The sequence below is a fragment of the Dryobates pubescens genome, chromosome 4 (assembly GCF_014839835.1).
Source record: "Dryobates pubescens isolate bDryPub1 chromosome 4, bDryPub1.pri, whole genome shotgun sequence".
Taxonomy (NCBI): Eukaryota; Metazoa; Chordata; class Aves; order Piciformes; family Picidae; genus Dryobates; species Dryobates pubescens.
The window spans coordinates 44703001-44722235 of NC_071615.1; the positions used below are offsets into that span (position 1 = coordinate 44703001).

At 41.7% G+C, this 19235-nt stretch overlaps 1 protein-coding gene across 2 annotated transcripts in view; it reads left to right on the forward strand.

The window, feature by feature from the left end:
• The window catches only part of CREB5 (cAMP responsive element binding protein 5), a 280457-nt gene that overhangs the window by 204169 nt on the left and 57053 nt on the right, over nt 1-19235 (forward strand). For both annotated transcript variants that reach the window (XM_009908587.2, XM_054161205.1), the window contains one exon: nt 667-777. In XM_009908587.2, coding sequence (XP_009906889.2) covers nt 667-777 — 111 coding nt within the window. The remainder of the gene's footprint in view (nt 1-666; nt 778-19235) is intronic.

Consider the following 19235-nt stretch of genomic DNA (forward strand, 5'->3'; position numbering starts at 1 on the left):
AACAGGGCTTGCCTCTTTTTAGGGAGATTGTTCACTGCCATTAGGTTTTGTTTGAAAATTTTATCTGCCCCTCTCAGTCAGGTGGGATGAGCTTGCAGGAATGGCTCTGGATAGCCAGGAGTAGGTCTGCCTTGTGTTTTGCAGTACATGCAAGCTTCCCTTACAAAACATGGGAAACTCTTCTTGTTTGAGCAGCCTGAGGGAAGGAAAAAGAGCCCATTCATCTTCCATATATTCAGGATTGTAGACTTTTATTTGTGTTTTTAACAAGCTAAGCAGGGCTACACTGACAGGGGAAGCCACAACTTTATACAGTGATGCTTTTAAAACCACTTAACTCCGAGTGTTGTTATACTGAAAGGGGAAAAATCATTACACAAAAGCACAAACCTGGGTGGCTGCTGCTGCTACATTTGTTTAGTACAGGACCTTTTTCTTTATGATGGGCTGTGAATTTTCAGGGCCGATTCTGACGAAACACACGCCTGTGCGCGCGCACACACACACACACGTATGCAATTCACTGCACAGATTATGTTTCCAGTCATGACTTGAAGAAATAAAGCCGAGTCCATTCAAATAGAAACCAAGCATAAATTCTTGCAAATGTCTCTAGATGTTTCCAAACTTTTTTTTTTTTCCTTTTCTTCTTTTTCCTTTGAAAAGATGGAGCGACAAATGTCAATGAACTCCAACATCATGGGGATGCAGGGGCCAAACCTCAATAATCCGTGTGCTTCACCTCAAGTCCCCCCAATGCATTCAGAAGCCAAAATGGTAAGAAGAGAGAGAGAAAAAATTATATTATTTACTTTTCTTGTATTGCTCTTGCATACTGGTTTACCCAGACAGTGGGGGATGCAGCCAGACACTGCTTACTTCATTCTTAGTCATATGTTATGCTCTTTTTTAATACGCTGCGGTAAATTGCCTTTGTGTCTATGAACTTTCAAGATGTTCCTAGCTGAGCTCTTGGTGATAGGAAAGTGAAGTGAAGGCTGAGTGATCTGTACTGTGTTCAATAGGATTTTGGTGCAGATTAGTGGGATTTAAGTAAATGGTCTGGCTGTTTCTCTGATAGGGTTTGTGCTCCACAGCTTGGCTTAAAGAAAATAGTCAATGAAGTGTCTGATGTGTAGGGAGTCTATGTAGTCTTTGTTTTTTTCCAGGTAGGTGCATGGTGTTTCAGGTTAATGGCAGCGTTAGGAAAGCAAACTGAACAATGTATATGACACTGGGACATTATATTTTGCTTGAGTGCAACAAAGGTGTTGCTGTCAAAAAGCTGTATGCCTTTCAAGGTCAAGGCTTTGGTCAAAGCTTTTCAGGTATACATACTGCTAGAAGATTAATGTAGATAAACTAAACTACAAGTGGGCATTTGTAAGTTTTCCCCAGCTTTATATGCAGTCTCATGGAGGTATTCAGCACTAATATCCCTGGAACCAAGTTCATCAATGTAGAAACAGCTCAGGTTTTTGAGTTTCAGGGCTGCCATTTGCTGACTAGTGGAAATACAAGGCCAGAAGCTTGCAGTTTACCTCTGAAGGGTTTTATCCTCTTAAGATATCTCATCGCAGTGGAAACCAGGAGTAACTTCACTGAGCTTCTTTCAGTGGCATTTCGCCAAGGTAAATTTGTCATGAGTGAGAGAATGAAATCAAGCCGACAAAGATTAAGCAACCACATGTTTTTATATATTTCTACTTTGCATGACTGGTACAGCGTTTAAAGTTGTTGTCATCTGTCCCGAGGCAAAGAAAAATATCTTCTTGTCTGTAGGTATGGCACATGCAAGAGACTCTGGGGTTAAGAGCAGCAACAGATTCAAGCTTCTTCTATCTCCGTTTTCGTAGGTTTGATAGGTCACGCCTTTGCCTCACTGTTGGTCTGGGTTAGGCTGTTAACCCAACCTCTGTTAACACCCCGACTAAAACCACACTCTGTAAACACGCCACCAGTTGGCCAGAAGAAGAGTGATAGCCAAAAAACCCTGGCTCCCTCAGCCAAGGAAAACCTGTGGTCAAGAGTTCTCTCTCTGCTGCACCACACAGTGACGGTGACATGCCAAATGGCAACGGCATCTGCAGCAGACCTTGTTAAAAACTTTTTGGAATAGGCAAGCGTTTTTTAAACACAAGCAGAGCAGAGCCAAGCTAAATAATCCTTGGCTGAATAAATCTAAAACTGGCATCTGTTTTAGGGACTAAAGGTTCTGTAGTTTACTCTCCCCCCACGCCCCCAGCCTGTTTTTATTTTTTTCTTTTACTGCAAGTGTGAGGCTACTTAAGAACAAGGTTAAATTATTGGTGCATGTGGGGATAATTCTGTGCATTAAGAGCTGGACATGAATAAAAATTAACTTCTTTGTAAAGTTTTGTCCCTACACCTAATGTATTGAGGCACAGTTCTTCCAGACAGAAATTTCTTTTGATTCCCAAACATAGTGCAGAGAACAAGCAGCGCCTTTACTTCTCAGGGGCTTTCTGCCACTCTTGCAGAGGTGGAAAAATATCTACATGTATTAACTTTTAAGAGTAAGAGGCATAACTCAGATCTTCAAGAACTTTCTTCCTTTCAAATGCAGAGTTTGTAAAAAAATATTCTAGTGTTATACTTCATTTCAAATATTCTAGCCTTATAATTCACTTCTATTTGAGCACACATTTAATGCAAAACCCTCTTTGCTTAGCCACCGCTTTGAGAAGTATGAATCTATTAACAATACTCTGCATGGACTCAACGTGGGGAAAAATGTAGGAAATATTCAGATTAAAATTATTTCTCACCTGTAAATTAATGAATTTAAAATCTGAATCAGATTTATTACAGGCATGTTTGTTCTTATTGTTAATTATTTCACTTTGCTTTGTGCTCAAAGCATGAGACTTTGCCTACTCTGACAACTTCTTAAGAAAAAAGACAGAAATGAGGGTGCTCAGTACCTTACTGGATAGCATCCTGCATTAGGAAGGTATTTCAGATTTCCCCAGATTATGCTAATGGTATTACTGCTGGTGCACTCACTATGGCTTATGTACTCTTTCTCTGGCCTCACTCTATGAAGAATGTATGAGTTGGACTCTAGGCAGATTCATCTACGCTAGGACTAGGGGGAATGGAACAAAACTGGAACTGGGGAGATTCAGATTGGATATCAGGAAGAAGTTCTTCCCCATGAGGGTGGTGAGACACTGGAACAGGTTGCCCAGGGAGGTGGTAGAAGCCTCATCTCTGGAGGTTTTTAAGGCCAGGCTGGATGTGGCTCTGAGCAACATGATCTAGTGTGAGGTGTCCCTGCCAATGGCAGGGGGGTTGAAACTAGATGATCCTTGAGGTCCTTTCCAACCCTAACAATTCTATGATTCTAATTTATCACAACAATCTCAGTTTTCCCTCACAGCATACCTCAATTAGATTATCACCTAATGCTTTAAAACTGTCCTAGCAAACGAATGAGAGAACTTCTAAATCACTACTGCATTCTTTGTAGGTTCAGAGCTGAGTGGATAAAACCTTTATGCAGCCCACCAAAAACACACATTGATTTTGTATTAAAATATATTGCGTTGGCAAGTGGAGGAAACATATAGCTCTAAGTGTACATGGTAAAAGCATGCAGAATAGCACGTGTAGCATATTAACATGTGGTTCAGGAGGCTGGGAATATTATGAACTCACAATTGCTGGCAGTGCCTTTAGCCTTAATATGCTACTTACGTGCAGTTTGATTGTGCAGTTTCAGGGTATTCAAGGCTTTGTAACTCGGAAGTGCTATACCAGGTGGATTACCAGAGTGAAAGATAGATAGGGTGAACTGAAATGCTGGAAGGCTGAATGACAGCAGGTCCTTTCAGTGGAGCTGATGCCTCTCTGTCTGATTTTTGCACGGCACTGGTCTTTACCTGTAGAGATTTATGAGCTCTGAAAGGAGGTATAAAATTGGGCTGGCAATGAAAATAACTTAAAAATACAGATTTCAATTTGACTTGTTAATTTTTCCTTTTACCCTCTCCTTCTACCTCTTGCTGGATACATAGTTTCATAAAATTTAAGTGAAATGTAGTGTGTGTGACTTGGCTACGCCTGACAGAATCTGTATAGTTCTCTAAAAAGGAAACAAATGATTTCCATATCAGAAGTATGTAGGATTGTGGGCTATTGTTTTTGCCTTGTACTCATTACTAGATTGCACAGTAATAATAAGAAAGTTAATTTGAAAGTGTCTATCAGATGTAAGAGGGAGAAAATAACCAGAAAAGTAAAGTAATAAACCAGTAATGAGCGTGTTTCTAATTGTAATGGTGAAATATCCATATTAACTGAACCTCATAATTTACCTAAGAATGCTGCACAGCTTTGGCTGAGGAGAAGAGGTGAAAGAAACTGCAGTTAGTCAGTTGTCATCAGCACTAATTTTTATTTGACTTAATGAGAGGTAAGGGTCCAGATCCTGCTGGTTGCTGTGGAGATCCCAGTCCAAGCATTGCTCAGCTCTCCATCCCGGCAGAAAGGCAGGACTGGCTGCGGGGACGTTTTGTGTGCCTGTCAGACAGGCACTGCTCGCTTTCTCCAGAAATCACAGAGCTTGCTTGGGTGGAGGAAAAAAAATCACAGAATCAAGCAGGCAAAATCATCAAGTCCAACCAATCACCCAGCCCTAACTAACCAACTAGACCATGGCAGCACATGAGCCAAGAAGGAGCGGTGGATGGCTTTCTTCAGGTGCAGATTTGGGTCTAGTTTGAATGGGATCTTCTGCTGCTGCGTCTCGTTTTACAAACGAGGGACGTTTCTGTGCCTGAGACCTGTGATGGTGCAACTGTTGCAAAGGGAGAAATGTCTGGATTAAGTTCTTGCCTTCAGCCCCAGTTTGGTACTTGGTTCCACTACTGCAGCAGCCCTCAGATGCACAAACAAGAGCACTACCCTAACGGCAGTGGCATCCTGGCAAGCTGGTGGCCTTGGGAAGGACGTCAAGCTGAGTACCGTCTCTAGGCCCAGCTCTGCAAGACTTCCCTACTGGTATCAAGCAAGAGGCTGGCATAGGCAGTCCAGGCAGGATGAGAACCCCTGAAGCTCTAGGTTTAGCTATCTAACATTTAGATATTTTGCTAAATATAATAAGTGGTTTGAAGTTTGTGTTTTCCTGTTGTCAAATATCTGGGCAGAATTAGTTCTGTTCTAACTAAAACCAGGACACATATCAAGGTGTCAGGGAAAGGAGTCACTACAGTAAAGCTACACACATTGCTTCAGAGCCAGAAGGCTTTTCTTCATACAGATTCTGGACAACTGAGCAGGAAAAAAAAAGTCACATCTCTGCAGAGCTTTCAACAGCAGTTGCTCATCTTGTCCCTCACAAGAAAGCAGCAAAAACAGCATTTAAAAAAAGTAAATGGGCAAAGTGAAGCCTTTCAATTAAAAATAAAGAGAGTTGTGACAAACTTTTCTGTGTCAGTAACTAGGAAATGTTTCCAGGGAAAGGACTGTTAAAGAGTTAAAACACTTGGTGCTTCTGCTACCATTGACAGAGCTCACTGTTCTGAAATTGTATCTCCTGTTGCATTTGTGCTTGCGTTTTAAAGACCCCAAAGCGAACCTGTCAGCGTGCTCCTGATCTGTGCTTTCAAATGCTCCCCGGGCAGTAGCCTTGCCTGCAGACGGCACGCCTTGGTGTGGATTAAGGTATTATCAGGATGGGTGAAGCTAGTCATATTTCGTTTTGTTTACGGAAACAGGACCTTGTACCCATCATGCCTAAGTGCTGGATTGTGAGCTAGACTGGGTAGGAACTAATTCTTCCTAAGCTGTCGGTGGCTCAGTGTCTGCAGTGGAGAAGCAAGCCTGGTCACTTACTCATAGCTGCTGCGAATATGTGTGGAATATTTGGTCCCGCTTCTCCCGAGTGCATGCAAACTGCTTTGCAGACACGAGTTGTATCAATTCTTTGCATTTTTCATTCTTTGTGTCACTTTATCCCCTGGTGATCTTATCACCACTATTTCCCTAGAAGAACTTGGACTTTTCATTATTTTCTTTGCCTCGAATCAGCTGCGTGTTAAAATGACCTCGCTTTCTCCTCCACCCACCAGCCCTCACCCTTTCTCGTTCCCTCTGTTTCTCCACCACCCTCTCTTTCCTCAGAGGATTTGCCATCTAACTAGATTTGTTTCTCTTTCTCCTTTTCCCTCCAGTGTCCACCCTGATTTTGTAACCATAGCAATAACTGAAATACAATATTAATATTTGCTTGCTGTAGCTAGCTAGCCCAACACATGAACTTCTGCCTTTTGTGTGTTGCAAGGTTTTGAAACTTAAGGCAGATGCATCTGTATATGTGAGGGTGACTTGTTGGGTGCCAAACCCTCTCTTCCAGCAAAAAAGGGTTTGTTTGTGTAATGCTGTGTGTCAGTTTGAGCTGCTGCAAGTAAAAGCAAGTCTTCTTGGTAACAAAATAAAGGAAATTATGAAAATAAAACCCAGGTTGCGTTACAGGGAAGTTCTGCTTTGCATAGATATATTTCAGTCTTTCACTTGGAATATGTACAGCTTTCACTTTCCAAGATTTTTTGCAAAAGCCATGAATAATGGCAGCTGTTTTGCACTTCAGGCCATTGCACATTAAGCCCAGCATTTGCTTGGGGGGGTACGAGTGCATCTCATGACAGGTGACGGGGCTTGAGGGCGGAGGGGATGGTGTTACACACTTTACCAGCTCCATATTTTAAGCACCAAGGACACAAGAGCTGGAAGCAAAAGTCTTATGGCAATAAATCTCTTCTTTATGGACAGGCTTAAAAAGCGTTTTCAGAAAAAACTGTGCAGTAGCTAATGAAGCAGTTTATTAATTATGATAGAGTTCCTGTGAGATAAATAATTTCAGACTGTTGAACTGAGAGAAAAATGAAGTGACTCACTGGAGGCCACACAATTTGTCAGTGGAAGAGCTGAAACAAGCACAGAAGAATTTCTGGCTGCCATTTCCAGAAAACACAAATTCTGTCTGAGCAGAATTGATGTGTATGTGGTTGGGTTTTTTTAAGTTTGTATTAATTATTAATATTGGTGGTACCAGTGCAATTGTTGAAACACAGTGGATTTGTAGGGCTGATGAAAGAATAAACCTTCTGAGTATTACAGAGGGTGCAGGCTCAGAGTCAGGATTCACATCCAAACGAAGGTGATGGCTTGTGTTTGGATGTGGTGCCCCTGAAATTTACTGAACTTTACTGATGAGATTTTGGCTCAGAATGACAAAAATTAACTGATCTTCTGAGACTTCTGTCATCCAAGATGATGGAAGCCTTGTGAGATCAGCATCCCTGGCACTGTGGCTTTCACTGAAATCTCAGGAGAGCACTTACTTTCACATAATGTCAACCATATCCAAACTAGGACTAACAAATACCCCTGTAGAGCTCCTTCTAAGATCAGAGGCATATTTGAAATACTGCTGCAAGCTGTGCTCACTCTGAGGAAATGCTCACAGTATTTGTTGTTTCTTCTGTCAGATATGGCCAATGACACTTTTTAGCAGCGGGAAGGTTAAATATTGTCTTCCAGATGTTCATTAGTGCAATTTCTCTTATTTATGTTCAGGGAATTATCAAGGAGGTAATTTAAAAACTGGTTCCAGGCTGGGTCTCCCACCCTGGAAACACTTAGGCAGTAAACTTGCTTGTGGTTTTTACTAGCAAATTGCTGGTCAGTAATGTTTATCTGAGATTTTAGAAGATGAAATGTTATGAACAGTCTTCTCAGACGTGCTCTGTAGTCAGGCTGCATGGGATGCAAAGTAGCTGGTCATGTATCCTCCCTTTACTAGTACCATTGCCCACCATACCTGACTCCCCAGGGGACCTAAGCAGTCTTTACTCACAGCTTCTTGCTCACATGCAAATTGCAATTTCTCTGGAAATGTAGGCACTCCAAGTTACTCTGCTTTAGATAGTTTGCCACATTTTAAGTGACTTACATGACAAGAAAGACAGCAAAATACTTAATATAACTGTAGTAAGCTCCCATTAGTATTGGAGAGGCAGAGGGAATGTGGACTTGGAACAGCTAAAGATGAACTTTAAAGATTTCACTAAAATATTGTCAGTCTTTTAGGAATAGAATTTAATCTATGCAAAACCTCCCTCTTCTAGTCATGGATGTGCTATTTCTTCTTCTTTTGTATAATATTAGAGTCATATTGAAACCAACTCGTTACCATATTGAAAATGTCCTAAAAAATTTATTTTAAGATAGCATCCTATTTTTTTATTTAGTAACAGTATCAGCATCAAACTACTCGAGTTTAGGATTGGTACTTTAGTTATATTGTGTTTTCATTCAGGATAGCTTGGTTTTAAAACTCTGTTGTTGAAAAAGAAAATAAAAGGAAAAAAAGAGGAGGGGAGGGGAGAGGAGGGGAGGGGAGGGGAAGGGAAGGGAAGGGAAGGGAAGGGAAGGGAAGGGAAGGGAAGGGAAGGGAAGGGAAGGGAAGGGAAGGGAAGGGAAGGGAAGGGAAGGGAAGGGAAGGGAAGGGAAGGGAAGGGAAGGGAAGGGAAGGGAAGGGAAGGGAAGGGAAGGGAAGGGAAGGGAAGGGAAGGGAAGGGAAGGGAAGGGAAGGGAAGGGAAGGGAAGGGAAGGGAAGGGAAGGGAAGGGAAGGGAAGGGAAAAAAGAAAGAAAGCATGCTTTTGTAAAATAGAAAAATAGCATCCAGGATTGTTGGAGCTTTGGTTTTCAGATTACTGAAAATGATTTAAAACAAAATAGCCATCTTCCACCTCTCCCCCAGTTTTCCAAAATAAGTATTCAAAGCCCAAACGAGACCCATAAGCAGCTTAAAAGAGAATTTCACACTGTAGCCTGAGAAAAAACAGAAGCAACATTTCTGATACCAACAAAGATTACTTTTACAGTTTAACCTTGTCCTCAGCTGCTACATATCTGGGTAAAGTCATTGACTTCAAAGGAACCGTATGGGTTTTGCATCTACTGAGGACCTAGTTCATACTTCTGAATCTCAGAATTTTCCTTTAAGCAAACTCAGGCCCTTTCACAGTTTGATCCTGGCAGGTAAGCATTCTGTTGCTTTGGGCTTTTGGCTTAAATGGTATCCTTTTATTTAGAATGCACTACACATTTCCCCCTTTGTTTTTTTGTTGTTTTGCACGTTGAAGCGTTGCCAGCTCTTCCAATATCTCACATGACATTTTCTGACTTAAATTCTCAACTCTGCTTCCTATTGGTGTTCATTACATAATATTTAAATTCAGTTTACTTTTCTCTAAGCCCCAGAAGAATGTCAGGAGATTTTTGTAATTGATTCATCATACCAAGCCCTCACCAGGAGTTTTTGATTCCCCTGCATCAGTCGGTGACACTTATTGGTACCTGTCCCTAACGATTCACAATGAAAAATTGCCAGATATGCCTTTGAAACTGATGGATGATTCATGTTGTTATATTTAAACCACATTATTCTGGAATGTTTAAATTAGACTAAAAGCCACCTCTTAAGTATACATGTGCAAATGCAGAATACATTTTTAGTTTCCCATCTGGAAATACATACAGAGTGCAGGGCTGTTTTCAAGTCACAAGAAATATTGTTATATTTTTTTATCCTGGCATTTCAGTTCACACTCGTGCTAGTATGAAAAGTTTACTAATGGCATATCCTCAATACTGCCCTCAAATTCCAAGGTTACACATGAAGTCCAGTGGGAATCTTGCAAATGTTTAAACTTTTATTAAAGCCCAAAATAGACTTTACTAGACCTGTACAAATTATTTTAAATTATGTAAATATTTTTAATATGTCTGGCTTCTGACAGAACTCCACTATACACCAAAGTATGACATGTGCCTCACTCTGCCAACTTCTTGCCCTTTTTTTTTTCTTTTCCTTTTTTTCCTTCCCAAAATACCTAACATCATTATTGGATTTGACTAAAGTCTGCTTTATGTGCTGCCTATATGTAAAGAGGATGGACTGTGTTCCCCGACTGTTAACAGAGGCTCTTTAGCATGAGGTTAAGCGTGAACTTTGTTTTGGCTGCCAGCATAGCAGCCAGGAGATACCCAGGATAAGGGTGGGCAAAGAGCTGAACTCCTTTCCATCTGATGGACATGTGCAGCTGCTCTGAAGCTGGTGTTGGTGTGCAGTGTGTGTGTATGTCAGAAAGAAAACCATGCATGTGGGGTTTTGTAATAGATATTGCTCTAACTTCATCTTCTAGGAATTCTCTTAAATTAAAAAATCCTGCCAAAACATTAATATCTGGATGTGTACAAAATCTGGACTCTCTCTGAGTACTACATTAAACAAGAGGCAGTGGTAGGCAATAGTAACAGCTAACAATCTGAAGAGCTCCAGCTTTCTTGGTCAGATGTCTGCAAGTGCACGTTTGTGCGTGTGGGTTTGGGTTTTTTCTGTGATTTTGGTGGGATTTCTTTTTCCTCCTTTATTCCATACACTTTTACTATGCAAGAAATAATCTTATCTATGCCTATTTGGCTAACTTGGTCCAAATATTTGTTTGAGCCTTACCTTATCTCCTGTTAAGAAACCACTTTTCCTAAATACTTTTGAATGTCTAAGGACAATAAAAAACCTGAAAATCCATGCTTGCTATCCAAAACCTGCTTACTAACATTTAGCATGACTACCACTAGCACAAAGAATGGAAATTTTGTTCTGCTACATCAATTTGCAGAGAGTTGTCAGTCTTATAAATTATGTTAGTGGTGGATTAGTTTGATTGGAAACTTGATCTGAGCAACGTTTGATTTAGTTGCATAAAGAGTTCCCAGAAGTGATCTGGGGTTTATGCAAAAAAAAAAAAAAAAGGTATAAAACTGCATCACTACTGAGAATTAAAATAGGAATTAATTGCCCTTGGTGAAATCTGTGGTTATTGGGATTGCCCAAGGATACCCAAATCCTTCATTTCAGAAACCGTGGTAGTTTGATCCCATTTAAAAGATTTTAGAAAGTAAACATTCCCCTTCCGCTACACTTAAAATCCAAGACGTGTTTATACTAGTCTTAGTAAAACTGGTACATATGACACTAGTTGCATACTGCCCACAAAAATTTAAACAGCATAGCTGTGACTTGTAGTACCCATCCAGTATGCACTTTCCTCCTAGAGGAGGAGGAGCTGTGCTAACCCTAGGGCTCCCAACCAACATGATTTGGGCAATGGTCAGCTCGATGAAGTAGCTTGAAAATTCCTTTGCTTTGCTGCTTCTCATGTCTGGCTTGTCCCCTCCACACTGAAAATAACAGATCATGAATGTGCATTTCTTTGAAGCATATAAAATCTTTCTGCAGAAATCTTTAAGGCCTCAAGCAAGAAGTGGAGCTCCTTTGAGTTGAATATGTGAAGGGAATAATAAGCAACTAGGATTAAGAGCTGGGCATCTTTAACTAGAGATGCTGTAGCTCATGCTGAGGGCTACATTTTCTGAAGTGGCTTTCTGTCAGAAACACACTGCCTGTCTCCTGACTGTTATGGGACAGGAGAAATCATGCTGTGCACATGGTTGGGAAATGGCATCTGCCTGAAGTTGTGGACTCCCTGCAGTTTGGTCTCCGTCCTTTGTTCCCTAGTGAGAAGTTAATATCACAAGCGACAGACTGATACCTGTGCAAGTGACAGACTGGTATCTGTGCAAGGGTAATGGTGACAGCACGTATGCCAGGAGCCTCCCTGCAGGAGCCTGGTCAAAAGGAAAGGAAAGGAGCCCACCAGGCTCCATCCAGGCCCCAGGTGCTTCCAGTATCAATAATGTGACACCATGTCCAGTGAGAAGAAAGTCTGCAGTCCTGGTGCTCAGAAAGTAGCAACTTGTGTAACATCTCTGTGAGGCATAAAGGAGGACCCTTTCCTCCCAAACCTGGTTTGTAAAATACCCAGAGAGCCCAGTTCTCGCCTGCCCCTTCCCAAGCCTTGGCAGAGTTTAGGCAGGTGCTGCTCTTGGGCTTTGCTTTCTGTGGGAGCACACACAGGAAATTCAACAGTGCATCTATGCCTCTGTGGCTACTCCGCTTCTTTGAAGGAGAAAACCACCCGAGACACACCCCCAGGTCCCTCTCTTCTGTTTACTCACCCAGTGGGTAATGTTAGCACGGTGTCAGTGAACACTATACCTGTCCACTTGAATCTCTGTGTAGCAGTTGATGTATCTCACATAGTAAAATATGCACTTGAAGAAGCAATAACAATAGCTGAGATTCTTGAGATGAGAGGAGTCACGTTACCAGAAGCATCAAAAAGGCTGATTAAAATTAAATCGTAGCAGACAGCAGTTGTGTTACAAAGGAAGGCTCAATTACAGCCAAGTCACTTTCTTTGCTAACCTCTGACTTATTTATTTCTCCTGTATGCTGCAGTCTGCATACTCTTTCTGGTTGTAATGAGCATTAATTGATTAGCTGAATCTATGAAGAGCTTGAGCACTCGTAAGTACTATCCCAGTGGGTACACAGCTAAATAGTTTATGAGGTAATTAGTATTTTAATGCCTTTTCTAATGAGCCTTTTCAGTAATGAAATCTCATGAGAACATTATTGGTTCGTATATATTTCTTCAGGCACAACAGAAGGTAAGCTAATGCTGTTAGGAGATTTTAAAGCTAGTTTATGAAATGGTTTTTAGTAACTCATTTTGGAATCCTTGCCTTGGTTCATTTTGCTTTATTAAAGAACAAGAATAGAGAAAAGAAAAGAAGGCATCTTAGGTTTTTCTTCTCATCACTCTGCCTCTTGCACTCCTGTCTCCTGACAGAATTCTCACACTATATGGCAATTTCAAATAATTGGGATAATTTCTGAGGCTGCTACCCGATCTCCTAAGCTCAGCTGTAAGTAAATAATACCATACTGCCTGAGCGTGTTGTTTCAGATGTGTTCTCATCCTGGGGAAAGGGAAAAAAACTGAGAAAAAGAAAAGAACAACAACTCCGTGCCTGGCTGCACGGTGCCTTGGATTTATGACTGTGTCAGGTTTGAGAGAATGACCAACCTCTGCAAAGATTCTCAATGTCAAATTGAGCTCCATCCTGGAGCCATGACAGCGGCACAGAGCTTGCAACCGTACTTCACACCCTCCTGCAGATTCATTGGATGTCCCCCGTTCTGCTCAGGTTTAATCCCCTGTGGGAAGGACAAGTCCTGTGCCTTGTACTTTATTTCTCTGATACCTAAAAGAAGACAGCTTTAGATGACTTTGCTGGAAAACGTTTTCCAGTGTGTGAATGGCTTGTTTTATTGTTGGCCACGGGGATCATACTTGTATTTTGCTCTTCGTAGATTGCAAGTTATGAACAGCTTTTACGTTCTCATCTCTTAGGGCTCACTTCTTGCATCTGGGAAGTACAGTCTTGCCCTGAGTGAGACATTGACAGCAATTTAACAGCAGATAGCAATGTTGTGAAACAGCCTGGGCCAAAGACCAAATCATGTATGTTTTGGAACCCTGTTTTGTAAATAGGTGATGTATGGCTTAGAAGACTTTGGAAAGTTCGCTTAAGTTAGGGATGTACAAATCCTATTTAACAGTAGAAGCTGTAGCAGTAAAATGTAAGAAATTCCCCTATACAAATGTCATTATGTAATGTAAAATGTCATGAGTCTAATTCATCCTTGGGGTGTCTTTAATGGTGTCAGAACAATTTTGCAAAGGATGGATTTGGCCTAGGGACACCACCACCATAAAACCTGACTGTTTTCCACTGGTGTTTTTGCCCCCAAAGCTTTAGTGAGACTTGTCAATGTGACGTATTAATAGCCCAGTATTTGTGATGACTCTAAGTTAGTAGTAGTATGTGTGTTGTTTTCTTCAATGTAATGTGACTATGGAAAGACACCTAGGTAAGGTAATTGTAAAAGCCCCCTCCAGAACATACATAAATGGCGTCCTTTGGCCTCACGTGTTCAACCGCGCTTGCAATACCATGCATTAGCTGCGCTTAGGAGATGAAGAGTGCCCAGGGCTGACCACTGCTTTCCACATTGCCTGCTTTTTGTAACCACACCCTTTTGCAGCCTGAGACCCACCAGCAGAGGCGAGGCCAGTGCCTCCTGTGTCTGCTCCTAACAGCACCCTCTGAGCCTTGGGTTTCCAGTGCTCACCCACATGGCGCAGTGGGCCCCTCTTGTTAAGGCACAGTCAGACACAGTCCTGTGATGGACAGCCTGATTTGTTCCTGCAGCTGAGATGTAATAGCTTCTTTCATCCATGTCCATGGTCTGTTTAAAAGGCAAAATAAATCAGATTTCCTTGCTTTGCCTTCAGCAGCCGGGATGTTTGGTGCCCCTCTGCATGGTCAGCAACCCAAAAGGCTGCACCCATGCCAGCACCTGGAGAAGAAAGTTCAAGTGAGAAGGTGCACATCAGGTTACCGGCCAAAGAGTGGAGGAAAAATATCCTCAGAGAAATATTTTGGTTTCCATTCTGGAAACTTGGTAGAGGGTGTTTCTGCTCTATATTCAGAAGCTTGCTTAGAGGAAGAATGATCCGTGAGCTGTCTGAGAGTAGGAGCTCCAAATGATCTGTCTTTGATGGCCTTGGGACTTTGCTAAAGCCATCTCTGAAAACTAATTAAGCATAGCCAGCATTAAATTGGGGTGATGGGTGGTAGACTTTTTGCCAAACATTGCTTTTGTTAATTTTGATAATATTTCTTTTAAACTTGAAAGGGGCTGGAGTTGTTTTGCTTACTTTCTCGGAGAATCTCTCTGTTTGTTTGTGCTTCCTGAGTCATCACCTGCCGGTGCCAAGACTTTATTAACATTTAACAAAAGGTATATTATTGAGGCACTGTGGCATGCACAAAGCCTTTCTATGAACTTCACTGGTTGTGTGGTCCTCCCAAATGAATTTTGCTCTCTGTCACTACTCCTGAGTGAACCCATGCTCCAAACTCTGCTCTGACAGAGTGTAAATGCTGAGCAGGTTTTGACACTTCATTGGCTTAAATGTTCAACTTTCTCAACTTCTGTTGCATCTAGAGCACTCCTCTTAACTTTCATTCTACAATAACATGTAGGTGTATACATACATGTGTGTGTATATATATATAAAAAAAGAATTAACCAGGTTGGAAAAGACCTTTGAGATCATCAAGCCCAACCTATCACCCAACACCATCTAATCAACTAAACCATGGCACGAAGTGCCTCATCCAGTCTCTTTTTAAACACCTCCAGTGATGGTGACTCCACCACCTCCCTGGGCAGACCATTCCAATGGCCAATCTCTCTTTCTGTGAAGAATTTCTCCTAACATCCAGCCTAAACCTCCCCTGGTGCAGCTTGAGACTGTGTCCTCTTGTTCTGTCACAGGTTTTCTGGGAGAAAAGACCAACCCCACCTGGCTACAACCACCCTTCAGGTAGTTGTAGATGGCAATCATGTCTCCCCTGAGCCTCCTCTTCTCCATGCTAAACTCATCTCCCTCAGCCTCTTCTTACAGGGCTTGTGCTCCAGACCCCTCCCCAGCTTTGTTGCCCTTCTCTGGACACATCCCAGCAACTCAACATCTTTCCTAAACAGAGGGACCTAGAACTGGACACAGTACTCAAGATGTGGCCTAAACAGTGCTGAGTACCAGGCAGAATGACTTCCTTGCTCCTGCTGCCCACAGTGTTCCTGATGCAGGCCAGGATGCCATTGGCCTTCCTGGCCAGCTGGGCACACCGCTGGCTCATGTTCAGACATGTATATAGATATAGTCTCTTTGGTGATTGCTAAAAGAACAATGGAGAAGTAGACACTGAAGAAATGTCTTGCCTCATCAGAAAAGAATGGAAAGAGCAAGAAGCACTTTCTGTTTCTTTCTCCTCATTGTGTGTACCATGAGGTCATGATTAATGACTTTGGTGATGTTTGGAGGGCAAAAATCACTTTGTATGTTCAATTGGTGGGGCTCAGGGGAACCAGCAGCACTGGGTCTGGAAGGACCTGTGATGTCATCTCATGTGGCCACAAGGGATGCAGCTATTATTTCTTTAGGCTTTACTCTTGGATCACACTAAGGTGTGGGGGCTTTTTTTGGCCTCCCAAAGACATTAATTTTGCCCTGAGCAATGGAAAGGTTCCCTGTCACTGGGGAAGGCTATTTAGGATGGGAGGAGCCTTAATGTGCAGGGACAAGGGGCTGGTGGGGGTATGCATGCAGTATGATAATCAGAGATGACTCCAGTCTTTATAGACAAAACTTCTAGTGATGCAAACTGAGTTCAAATGTGTAGGAACCTGTAAATGAAGTTTACTTGAAATAAAGCTACTATGAAACAGAGAAACATAGACAGTAGAGAAATAGGATATTTTGACATTTATCCATGGCTTTCCTGGGGTGCCTTGGGCTGTACAAACTCACTGCTATTGTGTTAGTGAAACCCTAGATTCCCTGAGGCTGTAGCTGCGACGGGAATTTAACTTCATTTGCTTTGAAGAAAGAGGAGAAAAAGTAAATTTATTGCACTTGTTTAACTCCTGTCAGTTTCACACACAAAGGCATCACGAAGAGACACAGAATTTAAGAGATTATGGTCAAGCTCAGAATTTCATGACGATTCCCTTCCAAATTGTGTTCATTTTGAGAGTATATATGTTCTGTTTGGAAGGAGAAGGGGAGCAGGGTGCCTTACCTTTCTCCAGTCCTTTTGTTTCAGTAAAAGAAGATGCTGTTGAAGATGTGTTGAGTAGACTGTCTGGTGTTATTGATGAGCTCTGCAAGAGATAGGCTATCTCTGTTTTGCTTTTAAGCTAAATGAATGCATACACTGAAAGGCATGGATATTTTAAGCATTACATTCTTGTGATACCTTGTTTTCTTGCAGTCTACTAAACTTTAATTCAGAACAATGGTGTATAGTATTTACAGTTCCATTCAGATAATGTTTATTATGTTTATATATTGTGCCTGGCTGATAGATGGCAGATACAGAGTGAAATTAAAGCACGGAGAGCCCAGACAATAAACATCCCAGTTCATGTTTAGACTATGAGTCTTTGTGCTGCTCCATAGTGTGAATTCAGAAGGTAATAAGCAGATGTTCAAGTAGTTTGGGGAATCAAGCCTTAAACTGCTTGATTAAATTACTTTTCCCTACAAGCATGAGCTTCAGTGACAAAAAGATAAATTTGCACTAAGAAACAAATATTTAGGATGAAAATAATGGCATAAATTAAACCACCTGAAAAAGTCAGAAATAAACTGTTAGCTAACAACACAAAGCACAGAGTAGGAATGTAGGGAAGTACAGACTGTTTTACCACACAGTTGCCTGTTTCAAAGAGGACAGAGCAAAAAATATGCCTGAATTTCATCATCACTGAAGGGTATGCCTAAACCTCACCAGTTCTGAATTGTTTTCTGGGAACAGGCTGCTACCTCACATTTAGGCATTATTCTCATTGCTAAGTTGGAACATTTGCTTTCCCACTCATCAGTCACATTCCAATCAAAAATTTGTCCCAGTGCATTTTTAGGGCTGGCCAACAGCTAGTGGGATATAATTCAAAGTAGAATGAATTGAATATCCTGGTTGACATGTAAATAATGAAAAAAAGCAGGGATGTCTCACAAGGTTGAGTTTCTCTTTGAATTTCAGTCCTTTAATTCACTAACAGTGTTACTTCTGAGCAAAGGAAAAAAAAGATTTCTGGATTCATAAATGGAGCTGAAACCATGGGGTTTGCAGTATGAAGGCCACCCTCAGTACAATGTCCACATTAATCTTTGCTCCTTGCACAGAAGGCTGGAGCTGCCTGCCAGAGCTAATGAATGGATTCTGACTCTGCCACGTTAGGCTATTTCCAAGTACAAAGGCTGGTCACAAATTACAGTTTGTCTGATGGCTTCAGATATGAGCATTAGAAAAACATTTACTTAAGAGTAATAATTAGTCAGCAATAGAGGCAAGTTTTACAGATTGCTTTGGAGCATTGAGGCAAACATGGCTTTCTGTGAGAAAAAGCCTGTTTCCTGTGTAGTAATTCGTAAAGAAGCAAAAATGAGGTGCTTTAGTTACATCTCTTCTAAAGATGAGACCAAACCACAGTGTTTCCACAAAATCCAAATAACCTCAGTCCTTACTGCAAGCACTGTCGTGTTCTAGGAGCACTGCTTTTCCTCAGTTGAACAACAAGAACAACAGCAACAACAAATCTGCTTGGAGAGCTGTTCCTGGCTTGGATTGGGATCGTGCTTGCATACGAACAGAGTGCTTCACCGAGTGGATTCTTTTTAGCTTAAACCTTAACAGGTAAATTAGAAGAAAGCTCAGAACTGGCGCAGAGCAGCTCAGCAAATCACCAGGCAGCCTGGGCTGCTGAGATGCTTTCGTTCTTTAGCAGTGAACTCATACCTTGGGCTTTTGTATTCTCAGGGAGAAGAATCCGTAGTTCAGAGAACCACTAGAAATAGGATGGTTAAATGAAGCCCAACAGTAAGCAATTCGTGTTACTGAAGCATGTCATTGAAACTTGGCACAAATGCTAGCTCTGAGTTTGTGCTGTGGAATGGTTTTAAGTGCTTGTCATCCCATAGATACCGCTGCAAATGTTCTGTACTGTCTCTCCTTTCCTGCGCTGTCTGGGAGAGTGAGTACAAGAATAAGTCTGTGTGTTTTCATTTGTTTGACTGAGTTTTCCTGTGCTTTGGTTTCAGTAGCGTGGCTATCAGATGAATGAGGTTGTATCAATGCCAGGAGAGATGCAAACCAGCCCATTACTTCATTGTGTGGTTGATTTGCTTGTTTGTTTTAAAAGTTTGCATGTACTGCTGAATGCAGGGGGATGATAGCATCTAATAATTGTAGTGCTGGCAGGAGCAATGCAAGCTCACCCACACAGCCTGCCAAGGTACCTCTAGTCTAGCTTGCAACACCTTTTTTTTCCCCTCTCCATTAGCTGTCCTGCTGGTGTAGCACAGAACCAGAGAGCAGTGCTCACGACTGGCATAGGCAGTGAGACCACCATATTAATTTTTCCTTTAGATGTGATCAGTTTTTGACTGCTATGTTGGCCTCTCTTGTGCCAAGGTATTGAGCAGGGGCTTTCTGCTGTGGAAGCCCTCACTTCCACTTCTGCTCTGATGCAAATAAAGGGATATTATTCCTTTCTCAAGCTGGTTGTTCTGCAAAAGATTTTGGGAGGGATCTGCCGAGACAGAAAGTATGAGTAGGTTAACAAATGCTAGTAATCCCTGCAGTGCAGAAAGATGGG